At 40.4% G+C, this 26544-nt stretch overlaps 1 protein-coding gene across 8 annotated transcripts in view; it reads left to right on the top strand.

The window, feature by feature from the left end:
• phf14 (PHD finger protein 14) overlaps window positions 1–26544 on the top strand; it is a 95618-nt gene that overhangs the window by 31293 nt on the left and 37781 nt on the right. For 4 of the 8 annotated variants that reach the window (XM_038724639.1, XM_038724638.1, XM_038724640.1 and 1 more), the window contains 6 exons: window positions 504–599; window positions 10462–10568; window positions 11779–11910; window positions 18101–18263; window positions 23713–23775; window positions 24865–24986. In XM_038724639.1, coding sequence (XP_038580567.1) covers window positions 504–599; window positions 10462–10568; window positions 11779–11910; window positions 18101–18263; window positions 23713–23775; window positions 24865–24986 — 683 coding nt within the window. Of the gene's footprint in view, window positions 1–503; window positions 600–10461; window positions 10569–11778; window positions 11911–18100; window positions 18264–23712; window positions 23776–24853; window positions 24987–26544 lie in introns of all 8 variants that reach the window. The other 4 variants (XR_005445075.1, XM_038724642.1, XM_038724641.1 and 1 more) reach the window with 3 other exon arrangements.

Here is a 26544-nt window from a genome sequence, read left to right as displayed (position 1 = left end):
CACATCATATGAAGTGTTAACATTAAACAGGCACACTGGCTGGCATTGGTTCAAAGGTTAACCTGCAGCATTAGTTGTGCAACTGTGCATATTATGATATTTTTTACTCCAACTGTGACACTTCTCACTACTGTTCTATCCCTGTGTCTGTGAGCCAATTAAACCAAAGCTAGGGAGTAGCTTTTAATCAAGTAGGCTTGTGATTGGCTGTCTATTGGACTGCATTACACAAAGCCAGTGTTGTGTTTCTCTAGTGCCTGGATGGAAGTATTAGTAAATGTATGTGAGCTTTGGAGAGCCAAAGGGACTCTAGAGTTTTTTTCCAAAATGTAAGAAAACCTTTAATCACAGGCCTTTAACAAACATAATGTCACAATTTCCTACAAACCTTTAAACATTTTTGACAATTGTTAATTTGCTTTCTATCAGAGTAAAACGTAGAGTATTGATGCCAGAGGTCTGTGGTGTCCTTGCCTCATGTTGTTTCCTCTCCCCTCCTGCAGCTCTGTGAGTCTCTGGAGGAGCTTCTGAATGTGAATGGAGAGCTACGAAGTGAAGGCCAAGCCATGTGGACTCTGCTGGGGGGCATCGTAGGACAGGTACCACCACCACTATTGCCTCTAAACACACCATCTCCCCCTTCTCCTGTCACCCTACTCTTCACACCCTGATTAGTTGTTGAGAAAGTTTGCAGAACTCCTGTTTATAGATTTCTTTTTTTGGCGTAGCAGTGATTTGTGATGGAGAGTTATCCAGATTGCGAGTAGCAACCCACATGGCCACCAGTGGGATGATATTGCAGGCTCTAATAACCCTGCTGTTTATAAAAACCTTTCATTTTGCACTGATTGACCTGTCATTTGCCATGAAGTCAGACCTGACTGAGGGGAAGTAAAAACTGTCTCTCACTTCCCGTTCCTATGGCAACCTATTGCCAAGATGTACCACTGTGGCTGATGGGTTATTTAATGAATGTGAACTGCAATCTACAGAAATAGACTGAAATCTTCTGGGGGTTTTGTTAGGAAACACTAAAGCTTGGATTTACACACATAGTCATTTACATAGAATATAAAGCAGCACCAGTGCAGGACTACTTTCTTAAAACTAAACTTTAATTCAGCTTTTGACATACAAATATTCAGCCCCAAAGCGTTCAGTGTAAAATGAATAAAGCCGACATCATGGAATAAATAATCATATGGATAAATAGAATAGAATATATAATACTTAATAAAAAATATTTATTAAATTATTAACTCAGTCCATTCCTAAAAAAGGAAATCTATAAACAGGAGTGTTCTACATGTATGTAAGTACCAGTATATTCCATAAAAAGCCTTATTAAAAGTATGGTCGTTGAGAGTATGAGCCGTGAAGATAGACGGTCAAATGATGTTAATGCGTTGGCTTGGCAGCAGAATGGACACAGACTCGACGGAGACTGTCAGTGAATCTGCAATGACCACCATAAATCACCTAATTATGAACATGCACGGTTTAAGTAGCAACATCAGTCACAGCACCGCATGCTTTTGTGTCATCTATCTGCCACATTTTCGTCTCCTATTTGTCATCCTGCCTGTGCATTTGCAGAAATTATTGATGTCCCCAACTGGGACTGTCATCCTTCTTCCAGTACATGGTCAGTGCTTTTGTTCCTGGTGCTTCTGGAAGTTTAGCACTCCTGGCAACTTCACAAGAAAACACTCAGAAGACATTTTCCACTAGCCTTGGTAAAATGTCATCAGGCTCAAACAGCTACAAAGCAGCTGATATGACCGGGATAAGTGTAGTCCAGTTTCACACCAATCAACAACAACAACAAAAAATAACTAACTAGACCTGCAGGCAAGCATCTGACCAGGTTCAGAGCTGAAGGCGCTTTGAGGGCACTAAGGGCAACCAAAATGTTGTCCCTCCTTCCATATTTAAAAAATATATACGCAATGACAATGTGTTATGATATGCTTATTGCAGGAGGGGTATGATATATCAAGTGTGAAACCAAAGACCAAGACTGTCAGAATCAAAACAACCTTGAGACTGAGATGGTCTGACATAATAGAATCAGAATCAGAGGGAGCTTTACTGCCAAGTAGTGTTTTACACATACAAGGAATTTGCTTTGATGATAAAGTGCTGCACATAGAGAAACATACAGTTGACATAAATCAATTTAGAAATATATGAATATGGAATAAACAAATGCAAGTTATATAAGAATAATAAAAGAATAGAGAAAAATAATACAACGATTTGAAGAGAAAGAACAACGTGGCAGATATTTGCATGTGGATTTGTGTTGTGCAGACGTGTTGCAACGGAAGAGGAAATAGTGTACATAAATATATAAATTGACAAAATATAAAAATATAGAACAACGATTAACAATTAACAACAAATATGTGCAATGTGCCAGTTTTGTGCATGATATGAAATGAAGTAAGGTTCTTGGGCCCTAATTAGTTAACAATGTTTTTTGATTTTAGGATCCCAGACTCTGATCTTCCGATAGAAGGGTCTTTGCGGTCCAGAGATGCTAGCATTGGTGGATTAGTCTTACAGCTGAAGCACACATCTTGCACTTGCAGACATAGTTATGAAGGAGCCTATGTGCCTTTGCAGAGGTGTTTTCAAGTGAGGTTTTGTGCTACTTCTTGATATTCATTTTACTTTATTTATGAATAGGATGGAAATGCTCTCAGAAACAGAAAGTGTCCAGTTTGCTCCTTCACTGTAATGCTTTGATGGGTTTTCCCTGAGGACAGAGCAGGGTGGCAGGAAGCCAGACAGCTTAAAGAGTGTTTGTGTACCTGACTGTTTCCACTCACTATTTATAATCTGTACCTTTAAACGTCTTCATCTGTCTGAAAAAGAATGTTAACAATGTTGACACAGTTCCGTATCAGCAGCAGAGATGCTTCCTCGTGGTCGGATGCTGGCAGACTGCAGTCCAGGTTGAGGAGATAGCCCCAGTAGCCCCTTGTGCTTTGGTCACCCTGTCCCTCCATCTATCAGGCCTCCCTGCGGGGACGCTCCCTCAGCGCTGCAGGCGGAGCGGGCGCCCAGATTAGAACTTCCTCAGGGAGAACCTTGTCTGTTTAGTGACAGACTCGCTCCCTACGAGATAAGTTTTCTAATTAACCCGCGTGGCAGCAATGCACCTGAGATGCAGGGGAGAATAAACTGGCTTCCTGCCGCTGCTTTTCACCTGCCACATACAACATGTTCCCCGCCCTGCTCCTCACAACTCGGCTGGGAAGGAACTTTTACAGCCCTGCTTTGGCTCGCAATTTATTTAGACAGGCTAAACTCTTAGACGAAAAAGCCGGTGTTCAATAAGAGCCACTTGTCGGTCACCCTAACTGACCACAGCAGCATCAGCCTACTTTTCTCTCTGAGGTGTAGTGGCTGTGGTAAAACTGTGGATGAATTTGCTGAGAGACAAAATATTGAACTGGGCTGCACCGGCGATGACTGACAGTTTGCTCTTATAGCAACATCATGGACTCTTCTAAACCGACTGAATGAACAAACCACTTGCTGAGCTGTCATTGATCCGTGCTTTCATTTTCAGAGTGGAAAAAAGATGGCAGCTTTCCCTGAAATGTTTTTCCCAAACGATCTCATTTGTCATTTTGAGAACAGGATCATGCTTCATTATATCTTTGACACCAAGTTTCAGAGGGTTTAAGTGAGTTTAGCTAACCAAAATAACAAAATAAATTTTTCTCACTGATCTCCAGCATTAGAAGATGACGTCAAAAAAACTCAACTGGAAAATGTACAGAAACAGGATTTTAATGGTAGTACTAATCTTACAGATCCTGCTAATCGATCCAGTACTGTAGCTGTTATTTTTTAAGAGAGAAAAATGAAACAAATTAAGAACAGAATTAACATTGCTTAATTTTCTGAAATGTAAAATAAATGTAACAATTATTTACAGCAAAGGAAACAGTAATGTTTGTGTGTAACAAATCACTGTCGTAGACTCTAATGTTTTGATGATGGAAATGTAAAACAAATGAAATGAAAAACATTTACTGCAAAAGAAAATACAGCAGTATAGAGCAACACTTTAACTTCAACAAAAAAGACAAATATTCTTTAAATGGGTGATTGACTTCATGAACCACCCATAGCTAAACAATCAGCAACGAGAGATGAACTACGAGCTCGGCAGTGGAAAACTGTGCATTACTCTGTCCGTATATGATGCACTTTTGATAAATGTTTTGACAGATTGATTTATTGATATGATATTAATAGGGGTGAGCGATGTCTACAAAATTTCTGCATTGAAACATCGGGATGGATGATGGTATTGGGGGGTGTGCGCGCAGGGGGAGGGGTTGCGGTCGTCTTATGTGCATGTGTTCACTCGCACAGACTTTACTCGGTTAAAAACTTGGTAGTCTATGACGTTACGAAGTCGCAGAGACAGAGAGAGGCAGGGCAAGCCGGTGTGTTTAACTGAGGTGTAGGCTTCTTTTGTGTCTGAGTGTGTGGAGAATTCCGTGGAAAGTGTGAAGCATATTTAAAATTTTGAAAAATAATGTTCATGGTGAGTACTTGGTTGGGTTTAGTCACTAAAAGTACTTTGTTGGGTTTTGTCACCAAAAGTACTTGGTTGGGTTTTGTCACCAAAAGTACTTGGTTGGGTTTAGTCACTAAAAGTACTTGGTTGGGTTTTGTCACCAAAAGTACTTGGTTGGGTTTAGTCACTAAAAGTACTTGGTTGGGTTTTGTCACCAAAAGTACTTGGTTGGGTTTTGTCACCAAAAGTACTTGGTTGGGTTTAGGTACTAAAAGTACTTGGTTGGGTTTTGTCACCAAAAGTACTTGGTTGGGTTTAGGTACTAAAAGTACTTGGTTGGGTTTAGGTACTAAAAGTACTTGGTTGGGTTTAGTCACCAAAAGTACTTGGTTGGGTTTAGTCACCAAAAGTACTTGGTTGGGTTTAGTCACCAAAAGTACTTGGTTGGGTTTAGGTACTAAAAGTACTTGGTTGGGTTTAGTCACTAAAAGTACTTGGTTGGGTTTAGTCACTAAAAGTACTTGTTTGGGTTTAGGTACTAAAAGTACTTGGTTGGGTTTTGTCACCAAAAGTACTTGGTTGGGTTTAGTCACCAAAAGTACTTGGTTGGGTTTAGGTACTAAAAGTACTTGGTTTGGTTTAGGTACTAAAAGTACTTGGTTGGGTTTAGTCATCAAAAGTACGTGGTTGGGTTTAGGTACTAAAAGTACGTGGTTGGGTTTAGTCATCAAAAGTACGTGGTTGGGTTTAGGTACTAAAAGTACGTGGTTGGGTTTAGTCATCAAAAGTACGTGGTTGGGTTTAGGTACTAAAAGTACTTGGTTGGGTTTAGGTACTAAAAGTACTTGGTTGGGTTTAGGTACTAAAAGTACTTGGTTGGGTTTAGTCATCAAAAGTACGTGGTTGGGTTTAGGTACTAAAAGTACGTGGTTGGGTTTAGTCATCAAAAGTACGTGGTTGGGTTTAGGTACTAAAAGTACGTGGTTGGGTTTAGTCATCAAAAGTACGTGGTTGGGTTTAGGTACTAAAAGTACTTGGTTGGGTTTAGGTACTAAAAGTACGTGGTTGGGTTTAGTCATCAAAAGTACGTGGTTGGGTTTAGGTACTAAAAGTACGTGGTTGGGTTTAGGTACTAAAAGTACGTGGTTGGGTTTAGGTACTAAAAGTACTTGGTTGGGTTTAGGTACTAAAAGTACGTGGTTGGGTTTAGTCATCAAAAGTACGTGGTTGGGTTTAGTCATCAAAAGTACGTGGTTGGGTTTAGGTACTAAAAGTACGTGGTTGGGTTTAGTCATCAAAAGTACGTGGTTGGGTTTAGTCATCAAAAGTACGTGGTTGGGTTTAGGTACTAAAAGTACTTGGTTGGGTTTAGGTACTAAAAGTACTTGGTTGGGTTTAGTCATCAAAAGTACGTGGTTGGGTTTAGGTACTAAAAGTACGTGGTTGGGTTTAGGTACTAAAAGTACTTGGTTGGGTTTAGGTACTAAAGGTACGTGGTTGGGTTTAGTCATCAAAAGTACGTGGTTGGGTTTAGGTACTAAAAGTACGTGGTTGGGTTTAGTCATCAAAAGTACGTGGTTGGGTTTAGTCATCAAAAGTACGTGGTTGGGTTTAGGTACTAAAAGTACTTGGTTGGGTTTAGGTACTAAAAGTACGTGGTTGGGTTTAGTCATCAAAAGTACGTGGTTGGGTTTAGGTACTAAAAGTACGTGGTTGGGTTTAGGTAATAAAAGTACGTGGTTGGGTTTAGGTACTAAAAGTACTTGGTTGGGTTTAGGTACTAAAAGTACGTGGTTGGGTTTAGTCATCAAAAGTACGTGGTTGGGTTTAGGTACTAAAAGTACTTGGTTGGGTTTAGGTACTAAAAGTACGTGGTTGGGTTTAGTCATCAAAAGTACGTGGTTGGGTTTAGGTACTAAAAGTACGTGGTTGGGTTTAGTCATCAAAAGTACGTGGTTGGGTTTAGTCATCAAAAGTACGTGGTTGGGTTTAGGTACTAAAAGTACTTGGTTGGGTTTAGGTACTAAAAGTACGTGGTTGGGTTTAGTCATCAAAAGTACGTGGTTGGGTTTAGGTACTAAAAGTACGTGGTTGGGTTTAGTCATCAAAAGTACGTGGTTGGGTTTAGGCACTAAAAGTACGTGGTTGGGTTTAGTCATCAAAAGTACGTGGTTGGGTTTAGGTACTAAAAGTACTTGGTTGGGTTTAGGTACTAAAAGTACGTGGTTGGGTTTAGGTACTAAAAGTACTTGGTTGGGTTTAGGTACTAAAAGTACGTGGTTGGGTTTAGTCATCAAAAGTACGTGGTTGGGTTTAGGTACTAAAAGTACGTGGTTGGGTTTAGTCATCAAAAGTACGTGGTTGGGTTTAGGTACTAAAAGTACTTGGTTGGGTTTAGGTACTAAAAGTACGTGGTTGGGTTTAGGTAATAAAAGTACGTGGTTGGGTTTAGGTACTAAAAGTACTTGGTTGGGTTTAGGTACTAAAAGTACGTGGTTGGGTTTAGTCATCAAAAGTACGTGGTTGGGTTTAGGTACTAAAAGTACGTGGTTGGGTTTAGTCATCAAAAGTACGTGGTTGGGTTTAGGTACTAAAAGTACTTGGTTGGGTTTAGGTACTAAAAGTACGTGGTTGGGTTTAGTCATCAAAAGTACGTGGTTGGGTTTAGGTACTAAAAGTACGTGGTTGGGTTTAGGTACTAAAAGTACGTGGTTGGGTTTAGGTACTAAAAGTACTTGGTTGGGTTTAGGTACTAAAAGTACGTGGTTGGGTTTAGTCATCAAAAGTACGTGGTTGGGTTTAGGTACTAAAAGTACGTGGTTGGGTTTAGTCATCAAAAGTACGTGGTTGGGTTTAGTCATCAAAAGTACGTGGTTGGGTTTAGGCACTAAAAGTACGTGGTTGGGTTTAGTCATCAAAAGTACGTGGTTGGGTTTAGGTACTAAAAGTACTTGGTTGGGTTTAGGTACTAAAAGTACGTGGTTGGGTTTAGGTACTAAAAGTACTTGGTTGGGTTTAGGTACTAAAAGTACGTGGTTGGGTTTAGGTACTAAAAGTACGTGGTTGGGTTTAGGTACTAAAAGTACTTGGTTGGGTTTAGGTACTAAAAGTACGTGGTTGGGTTTAGTCATCAAAAGTACGTGGTTGGGTTTAGGTACTAAAAGTACGTGGTTGGGTTTAGTCATCAAAAGTACGTGGTTGGGTTTAGTCATCAAAAGTACGTGGTTGGGTTTAGGTACTAAAAGTACTTGGTTGGGTTTAGGTACTAAAAGTACGTGGTTGGGTTTAGTCATCAAAAGTACGTGGTTGGGTTTAGGTACTAAAAGTACGTGGTTGGGTTTAGGTACTAAAAGTACGTGGTTGGGTTTAGGTACTAAAAGTACTTGGTTGGGTTTAGGTACTAAAAGTACGTGGTTGGGTTTAGTCATCAAAAGTACGTGGTTGGGTTTAGGTACTAAAAGTACGTGGTTGGGTTTAGTCATCAAAAGTACGTGGTTGGGTTTAGTCATCAAAAGTACGTGGTTGGGTTTAGGTACTAAAAGTACGTGGTTGGGTTTAGTCATCAAAAGTACGTGGTTGGGTTTAGGTACTAAAAGTACTTGGTTGGGTTTAGGTACTAAAAGTACGTGGTTGGGTTTAGGTACTAAAAGTACTTGGTTGGGTTTAGGTACTAAAAGTACTTGGTTGGGTTTAGGTACTAAAAGTACGTGGTTGGGTTTAGGTACTAAAAGTACTTGGTTGGGTTTAGGTACTAAAAGTACTTGGTTGGGTTTAGGTACTAAAAGTACGTGGTTGGGTTTAGGTAATAAAAGTACGTGGTTGGGTTTAGGTACTAAAAGTACTTGGTTGGGTTTAGGTACTAAAAGTACGTGGTTGGGTTTAGTCATCAAAAGTACGTGGTTGGGTTTAGGTACTAAAAGTACGTGGTTGGGTTTAGTCATCAAAAGTACGTGGTTGGGTTTAGTCATCAAAAGTACGTGGTTGGGTTTAGGTACTAAAAGTACTTGGTTGGGTTTAGGTACTAAAAGTACGTGGTTGGGTTTAGTCATCAAAAGTACGTGGTTGGGTTTAGGTACTAAAAGTACGTGGTTGGGTTTAGGTACTAAAAGTACGTGGTTGGGTTTAGGTACTAAAAGTACTTGGTTGGGTTTAGGTACTAAAAGTACGTGGTTGGGTTTAGTCATCAAAAGTACTTGGTTGGGTTTAGGTACTAAAAGTACGTGGTTGGGTTTAGTCATCAAAAGTACGTGGTTGGGTTTAGTCATCAAAAGTACGTGGTTGGGTTTAGGTACTAAAAGTACGTGGTTGGGTTTAGTCATCAAAAGTACGTGGTTGGGTTTAGGTACTAAAAGTACTTGGTTGGGTTTAGGTACTAAAAGTACGTGGTTGGGTTTAGGTACTAAAAGTACTTGGTTGGGTTTAGGTACTAAAAGTACTTGGTTGGGTTTAGGTACTAAAAGTACGTGGTTGGGTTTAGGTACTAAAAGTACGTGGTTGGGTTTAGGTACTAAAAGTACTTGGTTGGGTTTAGTCATCAAAAGTACGTGGTTGGGTTTAGGTACTAAAAGTACGTGGTTGGGTTTAGGTACTAAACGTACGTGGTTGGGTTTAGGTACTAAAAGTACTTGGTTGGGTTTAGGTACTAAAAGTACGTGGTTGGGTTTAGGTACTAAAAGTACTTGGTTGGGTTTAGGTACTAAAAGTACGTGGTTAGGTTTAGGTACTAAAAGTACTTGGTTGGGTTTAGGTACTAAAAGTACGTGGTTGGGTTTAGGTACTAAAAGTACGTGGTTAGGTTTAGGTACTAAAAGTACGTGGTTGGGTTTAGGTACTAAAAGTACGTGGTTGGGTTTAGGTACTAAAAGTACGTGGTTGGGTTTAGTCATCAAAAGTACGTGGTTGGGTTTAGTCACCAAAAGTACGTGGTTGGGTTTAGTCACCAAAAGTACGTGGTTGGGTTTAGTCACCAAAAGTACGTGGTTGGGTTTAGTCATCAAAAGTACGTGGTTGGGTTTAGTCATCAAAAGTACGTGGTTGGGTTTAGTCACCAAAAGTACGTGGTTGGGTTTAGTCACCAAAAGTACGTGGTTGGGTTTAGTCACCAAAAGTACTTGGTTATGTTTAGGAAAACATCGTCGTTTGGGTTTAGTCACAAAATCTGATAGGTCACAGATTTTAGTGTTACAACGGCTTGCAGAGAGCACACAAACTCGACAAGAACAGAATTTTATTTTGGAATGCCATCGAGTTACTGACAGTAATTAGTGACAGCTGACATAATGTGCCACAGGCGACGTTTGTCATTTGAACCGGTGCAAGTGACTGTCAGACTGTGAGTGACTAAAAAGGAGAAGCTGCTAGCTGAGTGTTTTGTACACATCTCTTAATTGATGGGGCTTAGCGAATCTGTATGTTTTGCAAACCCGGGTGTCAGAACAGAGCCACTGGCACAATGCGACCAAATAATGTTTGACATTCACACGCTAATCTTTACTTACAAATGGAGTGAAATGCACACATTGAAGGGTAACTTTGGTAGTTTTAAATCTGGGCCCTATTTTCACATATTTCTGTGTTGAAATGACTAGTGGGTACAAAAAGGAATCTGTGCAGTAAAGTGAGTCAGATTTGGAGAGAGGAGTTTGTTGTGTAGGTAGAGGAACTGCTAGCAAGACTTTATTTCCTAACTTCACTCCAACGCAACAATCTCCTCTCTCCAATTGTGACTCACGTTTTCACCGGCGTCTTCCTACAGCAACTCGCCTCTCGCGAGATTTCAGAGCTTCAGTTTGATTAGAACTACTTCCTACAAAAGAAACGGGTCCACATCATGTTCTGTAGGTTACACGGAGAAACCGTGTCACTGGGAAGAAATGTTGCTGTTACATGAAAGCGTTTGTGCAACTTTTCTTTGGCAGAAACTAAACACCCCAGCTGTTCTGAAAGCCCCGAAAGAGAGGAAGCCCAGCAAGAAGGAGGGAGGAACCCCAGGGAAGTCATCCAGCCTGCCAGCAATCCTCTACAGGTGAACACACAGTGCCCAGAGGGACGCAGGGGAAAGACTATGAAGGATGAAGGTTGGCGGTTAACTGATCAAGTAAAGATAATAAAGCCAGGGTGGCGTTGTTTCAAATATCATCGAATGCCAGGGGCAGAAACGGTGTCCCACACTGCGTACGTCCATCATTGTTTTTAGACTGTTTGGGGTTGAGTATGTAACTTAACATTTAATATAATCTGTGTTTATATGGTTTGGCAAAACTGTCACACACTTTCTCAGGCACCAAATGAAAGGGGCGGGTTGAACAGTGGATAAGACGCATGCCTTTGGTGTGAGAGACCCGGGTTCAATTCCCGACTGAGACACATCCTACAATGTGTCCCTGAGCAAGGCCAGAGGAGTGCGACCTCTCACATAATGATGTAATGACCTAAGTCGCTTTGGATAAAAGTATCAGCTAAATGAATAAATGTTATGTAACCAACATAACACACACGCACATGGGTATCGTGCCTTCACCTACCTCCAAACAGCTTGACGCCAAACAGTGGCTCACTCCAAAAATCTGAGGTAGAGCATTCAAAATGATTCTGATAAAATCCTTTTTCCACAATTATGATCAGTAAATCTTTTTTCAGTCCCTTTTCCTCAACAAAACAAATATCTTAATAGAAAATTTAAGTGTAAATTCGTTCATAATTCAAATGAATTTAATCAAACATTTATTTTTATATTTTGAACATTTCTTATATTGTTATTGAGGAAAATTATATTGTGATAATTATCATTATTGTTTCATTGACCAGCCCTATGTTAATGCATATTTTATTAAAAAATAAAGGTGCCCTGTTCAACATGGATTCAAATACAACATGAAAGTTAATGTGTTAATTTACACAGGTAACAAAGTTAAGTGGTCCCAGTGATAGTTGTTCTTACTGAAGCATGTCACATGACATCGTTAAGTTCTGAGACTGAGAATATCAAATACTAATAAATCTTATAAATATAAACTATAAATAAACTATTTGATTCTGCTGGCAAAACCGTCAGCGTTTGTTGAGAGCTGGAGGCGGGACCAGATCTGACAGAGGTGGCCAGCCTCGTGATTCTTTCTGCAGGAAAACCCTTGTTTTTAGGCTAAATGAAGCCTCATCGTGACTAAAAACACCAATAGCATGCCTTTTCTCACACATACTTGTACATGTATGTACTTATACATGTGTTCCTGCAGCTGTGGCATCTGTAAGAAGAACCAGGACCAACATCTGCTGGTGCTGTGTGACACCTGCAAGCTCTACTACCACCTAGGCTGCCTGGAGCCTCCACTAACACGCATGCCCAAGAAGACCAAGAACAGCTACTGGTGAGAGACATGGGGACACAAGGGGACTGGTCAAGGACACATGAAGAAATGTAAAATAAATGTCAGTTGCTGAGAAGTATATACATACCCCATACAGGCCACAGAATCACTGTAAGCTTGAGGAAACCCAGACTGCTGTAGAGCCATTAGTGAAAATTACACAGGTCAAGTTTTGTCAGAACGATCCCCCGCATATCAAATTTAGTGCTCGGTCAGTCTGCAGAGGCGCCACTGTTACTCTTACTTTGGCCATAGAATACAACAACACAGAAGTCTATGCTCCCTTCATAAACCATGAGGACTTTCTTAAGTGGTCTCTGTGTGTGACGTAGACTGTGACTGTGTTTAATTTAATGTTTGATTTGAGATTTGAAAGTGACACATTAAAGATAGTTGGAGCCAGAGTGTCCAGATATATATATATATGCCATTTCCTGCATTTCTAGAGTCATTATAACAAAGTGCCTTACATAGTATGTACTTAATCATGCTCTAATAGGCCTAACATAAGAGTTAGAATTAGTGTATGTATTACAAATGGACCAACTGTTCTGACATCAAATACAATTTCACAGATACTATACTTAGATGTAGGGCAAAACCTTCTCACAGTTTGGGCACAACTTCACTTATGGACTGTCGTCTTCTTTTTGCTCACACACCAAACCAAATCGCTAATATATTGCTCCAGAGGAGTATTTGCTACAAGAAGTGCTGTAAAACGTAAGACAAGCATTACAGATTGTTATGTTGGTGTTCTTGGCTAAAATAGCTAGCAGCTAGCATTGTCATCATTTCCTATGACACTAAAGGCCAAACACTGTCTTCACATTTCTAAAGACACACATGCAGGAAGCGTTGTGTCACTAATCCTTTGCCTTACACAGCAAATGCACAGTACAGGTCAGAAATCAACTGGGATCCCTCTGTGACAATGTGCTAATAAGTATCTCTGAGAACTTCGTTAGTACTGTAGCACTGAACATGCTTAGTTATTTATTTAAAAGTGGTATGCTCCCAATTTTGGGTGATATCTGCTGCAATGGACTGGCGACCTGTCCAGGGTGTACCCTGCCTTTCACCCGATGTCAGCTGGGATTGGCTCCCCCCCCCGCGACCCAGTACGCAGGATAAGCAGTTGACGATGGATCGTAGTTATTTCAACATCCATTTGTGAGAGAGCAGGTCTTTGCCTGTCAGTTTGAAATGGTGGACGGGTCTAAATTCTACAATATCCATAAGCAAGGGTCTAACATTGGATTGTAAAGGGGGGGGGGGGGCACAATAAAGCGGGCTGTCTGGGGGTCCTCCCCCAGATAAAAAAAGGAATTTAATACAATTTTCTGCATTTTGACATGCTTTTATCATATTTTCAGCCACTAAAAAGCAACCCATCTTGTGATTAAGATGAATATCATGGTTAGTTTAATCATCCTGCCAGAAAACTGGTAAATATAAATCAGAAAAAGCCGTCTTACTCTCTGCATGTTAACCCAGAACCCTACTTACTACTCAGTTAGGGACTATAAGCTTTACTTTGAAGAAAAAGACTGGTAGATCTATGGAACATTATGTATGGAACTGTCATCAGATAATGTTCCATTTGCAACTTAGAGAAGTTGGGGGGGAGGATCAGAGCAGTAGTGAATTCAGAACACTTCGTTAGGGCAGCTGAGAACAAAACACAGTACCATAGTTACTGAATTCATTTAAAATTGCAGCTTGTGTTTTAAATTCTTATGCACCTCAACCCTTAGCTCCTGCCGTGGGTGGGTTGCCCGTTAATCGGCAGGTCGGCGGTCCAATCCCCGGCTCCCCCTGGCTGCATGTCGAAGTGCCCTTGGGCAAGATACTGAACCCCAAATTGCCCCTGGTGGCTGTTCCACAAGTGTATGAATGTGAGTGAATGGTGAATGCAGATGTAGTGTAAAAGCGCTTTGAGTGGCCAAAAAGACTAGAAAGGTGCTACACAAATACGGAGCATTTACATTTACATTGCCTGGCATTAGCGGCGCCTGTAACAGAATTTTAGGCTCTGTGATTGTATGTTTCTTCCTGAAATGTTTTAGTTGACTTCTATAATAAAAAGTGTTTATGTCCGTAGGTTAATACCTTTGACTCTTTATCAGAGAACCAGATTGGACACAGTTGTTATTTTTTTGTACTATTGATTTAACTGGGAGAGTTTCATGCTGATCCAAGACAGTCCAACTGTTCACAACTTTGTCTGTGGGTAAAATGAATGAGACCATTACGTTTGGAACCAGAGGCAACCAAAATAGCGAACAAACTCCACCTATCAAATGGTCCAGTTTGGGTTACAATGGGATATGGATAAGGTTTAGGATATTTAGGGCCATCTTGGTATGAAATGTATGATACACTGGTTATCCATTATTCCATAAATAGAGAAATGATACTTCAAGAAAAAGCAAAACCTTTGACAATCCTAGTTGATAGTAACATTATTAAACACCTTTATTGTGTGTGTATGAACAGGGATTGCATATCATATTACACTCAATGTCTGCTAGGAGCAGTAAGAAATTAGAATCCAGAGTTTGTTTATTCATATTAGTCCTGACATTTTAGGCCAGTCGGTGGCAGCAGGATTATCAGATGATTGATGCTGAGATGGTGGAAATGTCACAATTGCTTCTCTACTGCAGTTCTTATCTATAGAGATTTAGTGCATCTGTTTTTCAACCTATGATAATTCTAAAATATTCTGTTGCTTAGTGAACTACTTCTTCCACTGTTTGAAGCAGAGACGCCTTTTCTCTTCTCTAGTTAAGAAATGAAGAGCTGCAGCTGGTGTTAAAAAACAGGACATGTAACACAATTTGTCTGTGACTGGAGTAGTTCATTTAAACTTCATTTTAAGCATTCTGGTGAAAAATTGTGCACCAATTTATGGTGGAAATTTCTTTATCTATATAAAGGGAAACACAAGATTCAGGTCGCAGATGACATTAATAAAGGCTATAGAATACGTGGCTTTCAGGCATCCTGTAGCTGTTGCTTTGTTTGTTCTGTAGAACAGCTTTTCTAATTTATAAAATCCCTGCTGAGTCAGCACACATGCAAGCATAATTTAGCCTTCCCTCCTCCTTTGTATCCTTTGTTTGGTTAAGTAACCTCTTTAAATGTGCATGTGGCGCCTTTTCAACTCAGTCATAAATAAATTCATTTAAATCAGTTAGAAACTCCTGGACTTCAACAGCTCCTGTGTTTCAGCAGGTTTTCTGCTCATGTTCAAAACTTTCTGCACATTCAGAATCTCTCCCACATCTCTGTGTTCTGACATGTGCAGAAAAAACTTATAATGTTACGAGACTAGTGTCATCATTAAATGAGAAGTCAATATTTTTTAAGTCTACCTGCCCTGTACTCTGCTGCTGTACATTACGTTTTTGCTCCGTTGGTAGTTTGACGACACCGTTTGGAACTGCATGTTGCAGGTGAAACCAAACTAACCTAAAAACAGTTGTGATCTTTCAAACCATCCCTCCTCTCTGTCAAAAATGTGCACTTTTTGAGTGTCCTTTATCCTTCAGATGTAGGTAAACTGCTGAGGAGTTGGCCCTGCTGTGTTGAGCCATGTGTTTGTGTAGTGGTTGTTTAGTTTCCCCAGTAAGGAAGTCTGTGCATTCATTGCTTTTCTTCTGTTTGGGTGTGCGGTCTTTAGGGTGGACCAGTTTCTGTCTTGGCGTGTTCTCAGATGTGGTGTTTGTTGAAAATCCCCCTGAGCTTCTCTGATACTCCAGACACGTACGGAATCTCAGTGTTGTTGTGTTCGCTTCTCTTTTCCTCATCCTCCTTAGTGTTGGTGTTCTCCCTGGATCTTGTAGCTGTTTTCACAAAGGTCTATTTAGGGTATCCAGGCTGCAAGTGCCCCCTTTAGGTGGTTCTCTTCCGCTTCTGGGGCTTGGCACTGGCTGGTAAGTTCTCAGCACAGTCATGCAGGGTTCTGATGACCCCTAGCTTATGCCCCAGTGGGAGGTGGGAATCAAAAACTAGGTATTGTTCCGTTTTCTGTATACTCCAATTTGCACAGTGTACAGCACAGTCCAAGAACACCAAACTGTTGTTGTGGACATCTTCCCGTGTGAACTTGATGTTACTGTCTGTGAAGGCTTGCACTTCCTGGCTTTTAATTTTGACCCATGTGTCGTCCACATACCTGTACCAGTGGCTCGGTGCTGTTCCTCTGAAGGAGTTCTGGGCTTTGCTCTCCACTTCTTCCATGTAGATGTTGGCCACAATAGGGGGTACTGGTGAGCCCATGGCACAGCCATGCTTTTGTCTGTAGAATCCTCCGGTGTAGTTATTTGAAATATGTGGGGTTTAGGCAGAGGTCCAGTAGTTTACAGATCTGGGGTCTCATTTCTAAACGGGGCGTACGTACAAAACAGGGCTTGAAACGTGCGTACTCCACTTCCCAAGCAAAGGTTGTGATCTATAAAAAACAAACTTGACAGGAGAATGTGCGTCCTGTAAAGAAACTCTGAACCTTGCGTACGCACATAAAGAGGAGAAATGAGAAACGGCGACTCACATGGCAGAAGGATGAAACGGTTTGAAATGAAGAGGCCTACTATTGTGTAAAATAAATTGAAATATTACCTCTGAGTATTACAGGCTTAAAGCCTTTCTAAATAAACAAACACCCGTTTGATTAATTTTCCCTGAACTGTGACATAATAAAAAACATAATTTAAGATGTAGCGCACAAAAAGATCCAGATTTAGGATAATAAACACAAACGGAGATATCTGTTTCTGCAAAGAACTTACTTACAAGTAAGGTTTTATAAGGCTGACTATTTTTTGGCGTACGCCATTTTTGGCTTTTGGGTGCACGTTTCTACACACAGTTTTATAAAAGAGAACCCTGGTCTTGTCTGAGGATTGTTCTGTTGTTCAGGGTGTTATCTTTTAGCAGTTTTGTCCTCATGGTTTGTACAGCCTCCATGATGAGGATACATGTAAACAAAGAAGTCACATTATAGGACACCATGGTTTCATCTGGGTCCAGTTTCAGTCCTTGAACTTTGTCTAAAAAGTCAATGGAGTTTTGGATGTGGTGAGGCGTGTTGCCAACCAAGGGGGCTAGAAACCATTATATTTTCAGGAACACTTTTTGATATGATGCAGTCACAAACAATTAGTACAGCAACAAACTTCAAATGCTCTGTCAACAAGGGTCCACAGCCATGCCAGCACCTATGTTAGGCTGTACTAAATGCTAACACGCACGTAATGACAATGCTAACATGCTGATGTTTAGAAGGTTTAATGTTTCCATGTTTGCCATCTTAGTTTAGCATGTTGGCATGCTAACACAAAGTACAACTGAGGTCGATGGGAATGTCATTTGACTTGGATGAAGGTCATCCAATAGTGGTTGAGATTTTTCACTCAGAACCACACATCTAAACCTCATGATGGCGCTAGAGGAAAAGTCAGAGGATCACCAAAGTCATTAGGTTCCATCCTCTGGGGACCAGGAATGTCTGCACTAAATGTCTCAGCAATCCAATCAATATTTGTCATGGTTTTTCAGTCTGGACCAATGTGTTGAACCAATACTGCTAGCTCGATAAATAATAATGATGACTATCTCTCTGTTGTCGTTCAATTGTAATGCATTAGATAGAAGTACTTTCACAATGTGTACCTACTGTAGATTATACATCTGTTTAGGATGCATAATCATTGATGAGTACTGAGTCAGAGTGAGATGAGCAGATGTTAAATAAAGACATTAATGAGCTTTAAGAATAGTTGTTTGGACTTGGTTGCTTTCTTTTTGAAAGTGAGATGAAAAGATTAATATAAATCTCATGCTTGTCTGTTAAGTACGTAGCTACAGTCACAATGTGGCTAGTTTAGCTTAGCATGAAGACTGGAAACAGATAGCGTGGCGCTGTCCAAAGGGGGAAAAGAAGAAGGTTTTTGCTGCTCATCACCAATAGATTACTTTAGACCCTTATAAGAACAAACAGTATCATAGAACAGTGTTAAGTGCCGGCTGACATTTAGCAACATAAGAATTAGCGAAAATCTTTTGACCCTGAGTAAATGTGACAACATGTTTTGTTGTTGTTTTTATTTTTGTTTACAGTTAAGACTAAAGATTTGGGTTAGGGTAAAAGTTTATTGAGAGGAGCTTTATTCCTTCTCCTCAGGCAATGCTCCGAGTGTGACCAAGCCAGCAGCGATGAAGCCGATATCGCCATGGAGACGCTACCTGACGGAACCAAGAGGTCCAGGAGACAGATCAAGGGACCAATCAAATTCATCCCACAGGAGATGTCGCCAGAGCCCAAGAAACATCAAGTGAGAGGCACGGTGTGTATGGACACACTGGAAATATCTAAAAATATGATCAGTAGAAATAATATTTCATTCTCAAAGCAAAAACTGCTCTTACAGCTAAAAATAATGAAAAGTTTGGATTCTCAACTCGTCCTTCACTAGAGTGTAACTGATGTCAGCGTTGGCTAATTGATTGATTTGTACTGATTACAAATAATGAACTTGAGATCTCATTAGTCTCATGCTCTCCTGAAGGCTGTCTGAAAGTTGCACAAGGTGATAGTGTGTTCCCATGAGCACCAAAATAAAAACAAATGTAGCTCAAAGGGCTTTTGCTACAGAAGGCTGTGTGACTGAATATAAAGAAGAAGAAAAACACAACAGCAACAGCAAAACAGATGTGGCTTCTGCTCTTGGTGGAAAAAAATATTTCAACTTGAACAAAAGAATTGTTGACCTTTGTTGTATTACTTCATTTGATTAGAGGCGAGAGCCTGGTGGGAAATAATTGAAACAAATAGGTCTTAAAATAGTCGTTCTGTGTTTTCACACACTCCAGAAACCCTCACAAATTATTGACAATAAAGACTTTAAATTTTGTTTGCATTGTCCCTGTAGGACAATCAAAGACAGTAAAAAAAAAATAAACAAAAAACTACAAAAATTGGCCCCAAAATATGAGGAGGGAGAAATCGCTTGAACTCAAAAGGCAAGAGTCTCAGCCTGCAGCTCAGTCAGATGACGAAGCATCAGGCCTCCACACAATTAAAGCTCTGTCTGCATCTACTGTGCAAAGCCCTAGCTTACAGTGGTTTTATGAACAAATAATCAAATCAAAGTTGAAGGAGGTTTTTAAAGTCTGTCTTAAAACAATGGCCAGTGCTCAAGTGTATATTGAAACAGGTTTTTCTTGATGTAATCATTCCCCCTGTTCAGACTGGGGGACAAAATCCACAGTCCCTGATCGGATCTCCAGGAATGTCTTCAAGATATTAATGCATTTATGAAAGCCATTTGGGGCAGAACAGTGTCACTTTTGTTTCCCCATACATCTTGTGTCTGTTCCCCTGCAACTTTTTTCTTTGACCATAAAAGAGCGACAGTATGTTGACTGTGTCGGCTTGTAGTGTAACATTTTGTGTCAGCTGTGAGAGGGAACAGAACCATCTCTCCATCCCTCACTGGATCCTACTTATCTGTACCAACCATGCTCCGATCCAGCGATACAGAGCAGCCTCCCCACTCCCTCAAGAAACACTCCAGATTGATATCTGACAGCCTGGTGGTGGGGGTGCGGATGGGGGTGTCTTTCACTCCCCTTTGTTTTTCCACTGTCAATATGTGACCGAGTGCCACTCACCTGGGAGTTGAGAGAACTTTCCTCTTGTGACCGTGAATGCTCACAGCAGAGTCAATTCCAGCGAAGCTGCTCCTGACTACAGTCTCTGTTACAAATAGAGGAATGAACAAAGAAAAGGAGTGTCTCAGCCACTTCTCCACTCTCTGCACTCTATCTGTCTTAGAGGGGAAACAGCGGAGTGTTGGAGCACAGTGGCAGTTGGGTTAATGTGTTTTTCTGTTCAGGTTTGGAAACCCTGGGCGCAGACATGTGTCGAGGACCCTGCTGGAGCTCTCAGGGATTAAGCAGCTTTCTGATTTTTCTCGCAGCCGCAGCCACTCGGGCGAGGCACTTCAGTGCAGCATTTATCTTCAAATGCAAGGCGCGCAATGGCAGACGCTAAAAGGGCCCTGCTTTGCATTTTTAATGCTTTTACCAGGGCACCCAAGCCCTGGCACTTCTCTAAAGCCATGTTTTAATTTATCAGGACTGGCTAATCAAACTCCTGCTGGCCTGTGTGCGTGTTTGGGAGTTCGTACATGACAGGAAGAAGAGTGTGTATGCACATACACACATTTATGTTTGGCCAAAAGGGCTAACATGGCCGAGTGCCACCTTGATGAAGCCGAGAGCCCTGTGGCTGTTGTTCATGGCCTGTAGTGGGTAGTGCCTACTGGAGGAAAACCTTTTAAAGTCAACCTGTGAGTTGAATTTTATTTAGCATGTACATAATGTCGCAGCTGTAAAATTAATGCGCCATAGCGCACTCTGTCTGATTTTACACAGCCCTGCTAAAGATAGACCATCTCAAATACTCTTCTATCCAGACTAAGCTTCATTATTTCCCCTTCCCTTTTGCTCCCCATGAGGAAAGTGAAGGTGTTTTTGTGAAATAGTAAGTTAAAAAATGAGTAGATCATACTGGAAATGAAATAAGTTTAAACAGGAAAACAGTTTCTTGGTGATAATGTAATGATGTCTCTTACCGTGGGTGCAGACAGGGTCTTGCCATTGAGGATACATGTGGCAAATCTGAATCCTGTCAGAACTGAGAATATTAGGCAAAATGTCATTGATCAGAGAAAGCATCCAACATTATAGAAACGTTATTATTTATTTTGACGCTTTTGCCATCACTTGTCCAGCATGTGTTTTGCCTCTCGCCCAACACTTGCTGACCTAGACTCTGGCCCACTGTGCAAAAGGACAAGCTAATTTAGGAATGGTTAGTTGCAGCATAGAGGATGATTTGATTTATCATAATTTATTTATTCCATTTACAAATGATCAACCTCTTAGACATTGTAACCAGTTTTTTTTAATTGTTCTTTGAGCCCAAAGGATGAAATTTACATAGCAACTCAGAAGTCATACACTGCTAGATTAGTGCTATTTATGCTTCCTTATATCCGTATCTCTGGTCATGACCTGCATGTCCATAGTTAATAAACATCCACAAATCATCCACAAATCATAAATCTTTAACTTCGGATCTTGCCTCGTAATCTTCACATTTAGTGAGAAATTTATTTATTTCCAGGATAAAAACCCCTTGAGATGTACCATCTCGTTTTCGCGGGGTCCTGGCCAAAGAAACACAATAATATAAAAATACACAATATATACAGCAAACATCAAACACAAGAATACAAAAAAAACAAACCACAAAAAAATAAAAACACATTCACTCATGTACCTTGCACATGCCACAAACTAGACACCAACACTAATAGTAAAAACAGTAGAGTATAACAGTAAGTAACAATAATTAACAGGAGCAGTCTGTTGTAAGGTGAATGATAAGAGTATTCTTAAATGAACCTAGATACTGCAAAGATGTCAAGAAAATTTGTAGATTGTTCCAGTCTCTAGGAGCCTTAACCCTAAATGCTTTTTTTCCTATTTCTAGTGTAGTTTTTGGAACATGAAAAAAAAGCCTGTTATTGCTTCTAAGATAATAAATATGATTAGAGTTATGCAAAATAAAAAACTCTTGTAAATAAACAGGATATTTAAAATTAATACATTTGAAAAGAAACTGGTACCAGTGTAACTGTCTTCTGTTATCAAGAGAAAGCCACTGCAGTTGATTGTACATTACACAATGGTGGGTTTAAAAGTCACAGTTCAGAATAAATCTGCACAAACTATTAAATTTTACATTAACTTTCATAAGATCAGCTTTTGAAGCATTTTGATACACAATGTCTCCATAACCAGCCTCTTTTTTACATTCATGGTGAAACAGTTCTTTGAACATGAATGTAAAAAAGAGGCCGGTATCTCAGTCTTATATCTTGTGCCATACGGGACCCAACAGGGTTTTCACCTGCCCTTTAGAATTCTTTAATTCTGTCAGAAATTATCCCAATTACTTCCACTATAGTTATATGCAAAAAAAGTACGACATAGCAATTTTCAAATTCAGGGTTCGAGAGGCTAACTGAAGGTGGCAATGAAATGCTCCTGCTAATGGGACATGATTTACTGCTGCCTGCCACCACCACTGTGTTAACATTAAAACCTCCCATACGAACATATGTCATTAATCAGTTGGAAATTATGACAATTACGTTAATATATCTAGTTACTACTACTTCTTATGCTCTGTTAATTTTTCTACTCCTGTGTGAAATGATTCATGCTTGTTAAAGATGCACTGATGTACTTAATTAAAAGATTGATTTTGGCTGGGACTTATAAACTGCCTGCAGCTTTAATTTCCTCACCTGAGCAGAGCCTTAGATTAGCTGTGCTGTGTGGCTGAGCGTTTTTAGCTGAACCAGCTACTGAACTGCACTCTGCTCACCCCGGTCTTATAGATCACTTAAACAGACACCGCTTTAATGCAGAAATAACTAAAGAAATTGTCAGGCCTTTTGTTTGGTGATACAGCCACATGAGAAATAGTGGAGGTCTGTAGGAGCCAATTGGCAGCATACTTGCAGTTAGCATTCTTAATGATAAGTGCTCCATCTGGTGAGTGGTAGTGAGCCAAAGGCGACAGATGGAATTGTTTTCACAATCTGTTCAAATATGTTGTCGATTTTTCTTCCCCTTTTAAACTCTCCCCAGCAGCTCCGCCGCTCACTTGCGAGCAACAAGAAAGAGATGTTTGATTTTTATTTCCCTTCTTGCTCTGTGCAATCTCCTTCGAGGAGAAAGCACACTTCAGACCTGTGTAGTAGATGGTAGTGTTGCTAGACATCCATCCAGCATTGTTTAGCTTCCATAGAAACTATAGGACTGGTGTTCTGGCAAGTGACATTTACTGCCACAACTTGACGAGCTGTGGCAGGGAAAACATTAACAGTTTAACAATCCACAACTCAGCAAAATAAAAACAACACACCATATTTTGATTTCAATCAGGGAGAAAAAGCAACAATGAAACTGCAGAAATCTCTCATGTGACATAACCAAAGCTGTTTAAAGTCAGGTAGAAAAGTAGTGATGGGATCCTACATGAACACACCACTGCTAGTAAGGAGCTGATTGGTAAGATGCCTTTAAAGCTACATTCAGGTATTCCCACGTGGATCTGTGAGGTAGCTGTTAATATTTTATGTCCTCCCTTTTTTGTATCCACCTTTCCTTGCTGCTTACAGTCGTCTTCTTCACTGCCATTGTTGGTGCAGTGTACATTTGTTGGTGTAACACTAGACAAAATTCACTGTTCGCCATGAACGTCAGTACAACAGGGAAAACAGTTAAGGAACTGCACATGTGAAGGACCATTAGCCATGTTTCCATCTAATGCCATGCAAAGTTTAAGTGGAAATTTGAAATGTTGCCAAAAAGACAAACAACATTTAAATGCGTTTCCATCAGCTGGTTTGGAGCGAAACAAACCAGGCTACGGCAAGCGTAGTTACATCAGTACTTGATGTTACACATGGCTGTAATAAACGAGACACACGGGTTCCAAACCAATCACAGTCACAGAATACGCTTTAGTACATGAACAGATGAGATACTTAGATTTTAGTGAGTGAATGAAACTGAACCCATGAAGGCAGGAAATCAGGCCCTCGCTCTGACCTCAAGAAGGTGTTGACCCATTCAGAAGGAAGTTGAATGAGCATTTCACGTTAACATTGTGTTTTTGACCACTGCTCAAAAGTTGAATGCTTGTGTCTGCAGAGAACCAGAGGGCAGAAGAGGAAGAGAGTTCCCATCTGTGAAGACAGAGAAGAGAAAGTTGAGGTTTGTCACTTCATTCAGATGCAGACCATCTTGGTTATATTTAGCAATGGAGTCCCTTTTATTAAAAACAAGCTATAAGCCACATGTGAAAAATGAATTTAGGTGGTGAGGTTAAAGTCAGAAATCTGACTCAGAACTCAAATACATTTATCACATGTGGCCCAAATCCTCTTCTGTTTTTATCTGAGAAATTATTGAAGTGGCACGTGAGAGAATTGTACTCATTAGGCTATAAGAAAAAACAAAAAGAAACCTGGTCGCCGGTTGTTACGCCCTGGGTAACCCTTTAGCATGGTATTTCGACCTTTAGAGCTCCACTGTCAAGTTAGCAACAATAAATATACAGCGTCTGGTTAGACTTTCAAAGTAAAACTACTTTTTAAAGTAGTGAAACATCGCTATTTGGTTAGGTTTAATAAAACATTGTGGTTTCACTTAAAAACAATGTTATGTCATTTAACTTATGAAACTTAAGTAACATTACTTATGTAACTTACTTAAAGAAAAACATTCAATATTGACTTTTTGTTTCACACGTGAAACAAACACCAGTCTCCGGGGTGAAAGTCTGGTTTCTGGACCATCATCCACGACTTCCTTACTTGGCTTTTTCTGTTAAATATCCTACACCTACCTTTAGCGTTCAAAACTGACACTACAGGGCTTCCCCCAGCGCGGGGCTCCCCTGCAGTAGAAAGAAATATTCAACATTCTGTGAAATTAATTTATTTGCCTTCTTTCCAAGAGTGAAAGAAATGGTTTTGCATTAACTACAGAGTTTAACCCAGGAGGTGTAGCCTAGCTTAGACTAGACTTGTACTGACAATTTGTGGTTTTAGGCAGTTATGTGCTGAAACCATTTCTCGACAAGCAATAACCATTTGGTACCATCTAGCCAGTACAGAGAATTGAATTTTGGACAGAGCCAGACTGGCTCCTGCTTCCAGTCTTTATGCCTAGTTATTATTATACTATATTGCTCAAGCGTCCCCATTTCTCCTCAGTTTAACATTTCATTCCTTTTTACATCCAGACCACCAACAACCATACCCATACAGCTCTCCATTCTAATCAGCAGTGTTTCCATAGGAACCACTGCCACGGGAACGCCGACAGCGCCAGTCTGCAATGCAGAAAAAACCCAAAGCTGACGACACAAGGACTGAGTGTACAACCTGCAAAGGACCAGGCGACAACGAAAACCTTGTGAGGTGAGAGAACGCATGTGTGTGGCTCTGAGAGGGGGCGGGGGGGTTGGGGTTATTAGACATGCTCTGTGTGTGTGTGTGTGTGTGTGTGTGTGTGTGGGGGGGGGGGGGGGGGGGGGGGGGGGGGGGGGGGCAGCAGCCATATCCTCCTGATGATTAAAGTTCAGTCTTCATTAGGCTCTGGCCGCCTGGGCTCTGCAGAATGAGGGGGCTGAGGGCATCTTCTCCATTGGCCCCCTATATTGACCTGCCACATACATTTGCACAGTTCATTAAGGCGTAATGAATAGCACAATTTATTCTGCTCCTCTCTCGGGATTTCAGGTGTCAGGCGTCTAATAGCCAGGATTCTTCTTTGACAATGGAATTCTGTGAGAAAATAAAAAACGAGATCACAGCAGGCCGCTTGTCAGCACATTGGCATGTGATGAATCTCTTGTATAAAAATGTTCTCAGACCAGAATTCCCTTCATGAGCTTCATATTGTCTCTCCCACACTGGCTTTGGCTCATTGTGACTTGAAACACTTTGACTTTTTCAATTATATTGAAACATAACTTGAGCGTGACACTCTTCCCCATCTTTTTACATCACCAATTGCTTAAACACAAAATCTCAAATAGTTGCAGGAAGCCTTTATCTGGAACAGGCTTGTATTTTCTTTTCTTTTTTCTTTCTTTTTAAGCATGTTGTATTATTTCAATAATCTCCCTCATTTCTGATCTGTCCTGCTTTACTTTACTGTTGATACAAACTCCACACTTCCTCCATCTTTACCTGGTGTCCAAATTCAGAATATTGTACATTCTACACCACTAAGTCCATTACGGCAACAACAAAGTCATGCCACTCTCATCATTCTGCTGCTAGTTTTTGGTTTTAAAAGAACCACTATGTGTTGTGTTGTGCCAAGCGTAAACACAGAGAAATGGGATCAGACCCACAATGCAAACACCAAGGTGGAGCAGGTGTAGTCTGCAGAGTTTAATAATTTAGTAATGTTAACAAGAAACTTAGATACAGACCTTTACATAACCTATAAAGCTGTGCAACAGGCAAAATAACTCAACAAAACAAAAACCAAAAGAAAAGCAGTGATCTAAGGAGGGTCAGTAGGGTGAGAGACAAAATCCTAAATCCACTGTGGTTAAATCCAGGTACCACTACTAAGACGCATGACAACTTCCAAGGGACGAGCCGACAGAAGCTAAAGCCAAGGCACTGGCAGGGAACAAAACAAGACAACGAGGGGGCAGAACAACTTCAAAAAAAAAAACAGGAAACACTGAACAAATGAAAAAATTACAAGGGAAAAACATAATACAGAGAATGAGGATAAATGCAAAGACGAAGTGAAGAGAACAGAAACGAGAGGGAAAGAAAACATAGCCACAAGATGGTGGATAATCCAAATAATTAAACCCCCCCCCCCATTCTTGGTCGGCTTTTAATTGAAAACTCGTGCAGGAAGTGATCCAGGTTTTTTATCCCTCAACAGTGATTAAAAAAATTATGCAGTCAAATCACTGGGAATTCTTTTGTGAGCAAATTCCTGTTAAAA

The sequence above is a fragment of the Micropterus salmoides genome, unplaced genomic scaffold (assembly GCF_014851395.1).
Source record: "Micropterus salmoides isolate LMB-PRFRI ecotype aquatic unplaced genomic scaffold, ASM1485139v1 Ms_hic_scaffold_17, whole genome shotgun sequence".
Taxonomy (NCBI): domain Eukaryota; kingdom Metazoa; phylum Chordata; class Actinopteri; order Centrarchiformes; family Centrarchidae; genus Micropterus; species Micropterus salmoides.
The sequence above is the reverse complement of the archived record's forward strand: the minus strand, read 5'-3'. Positions and strand labels throughout refer to the sequence as shown.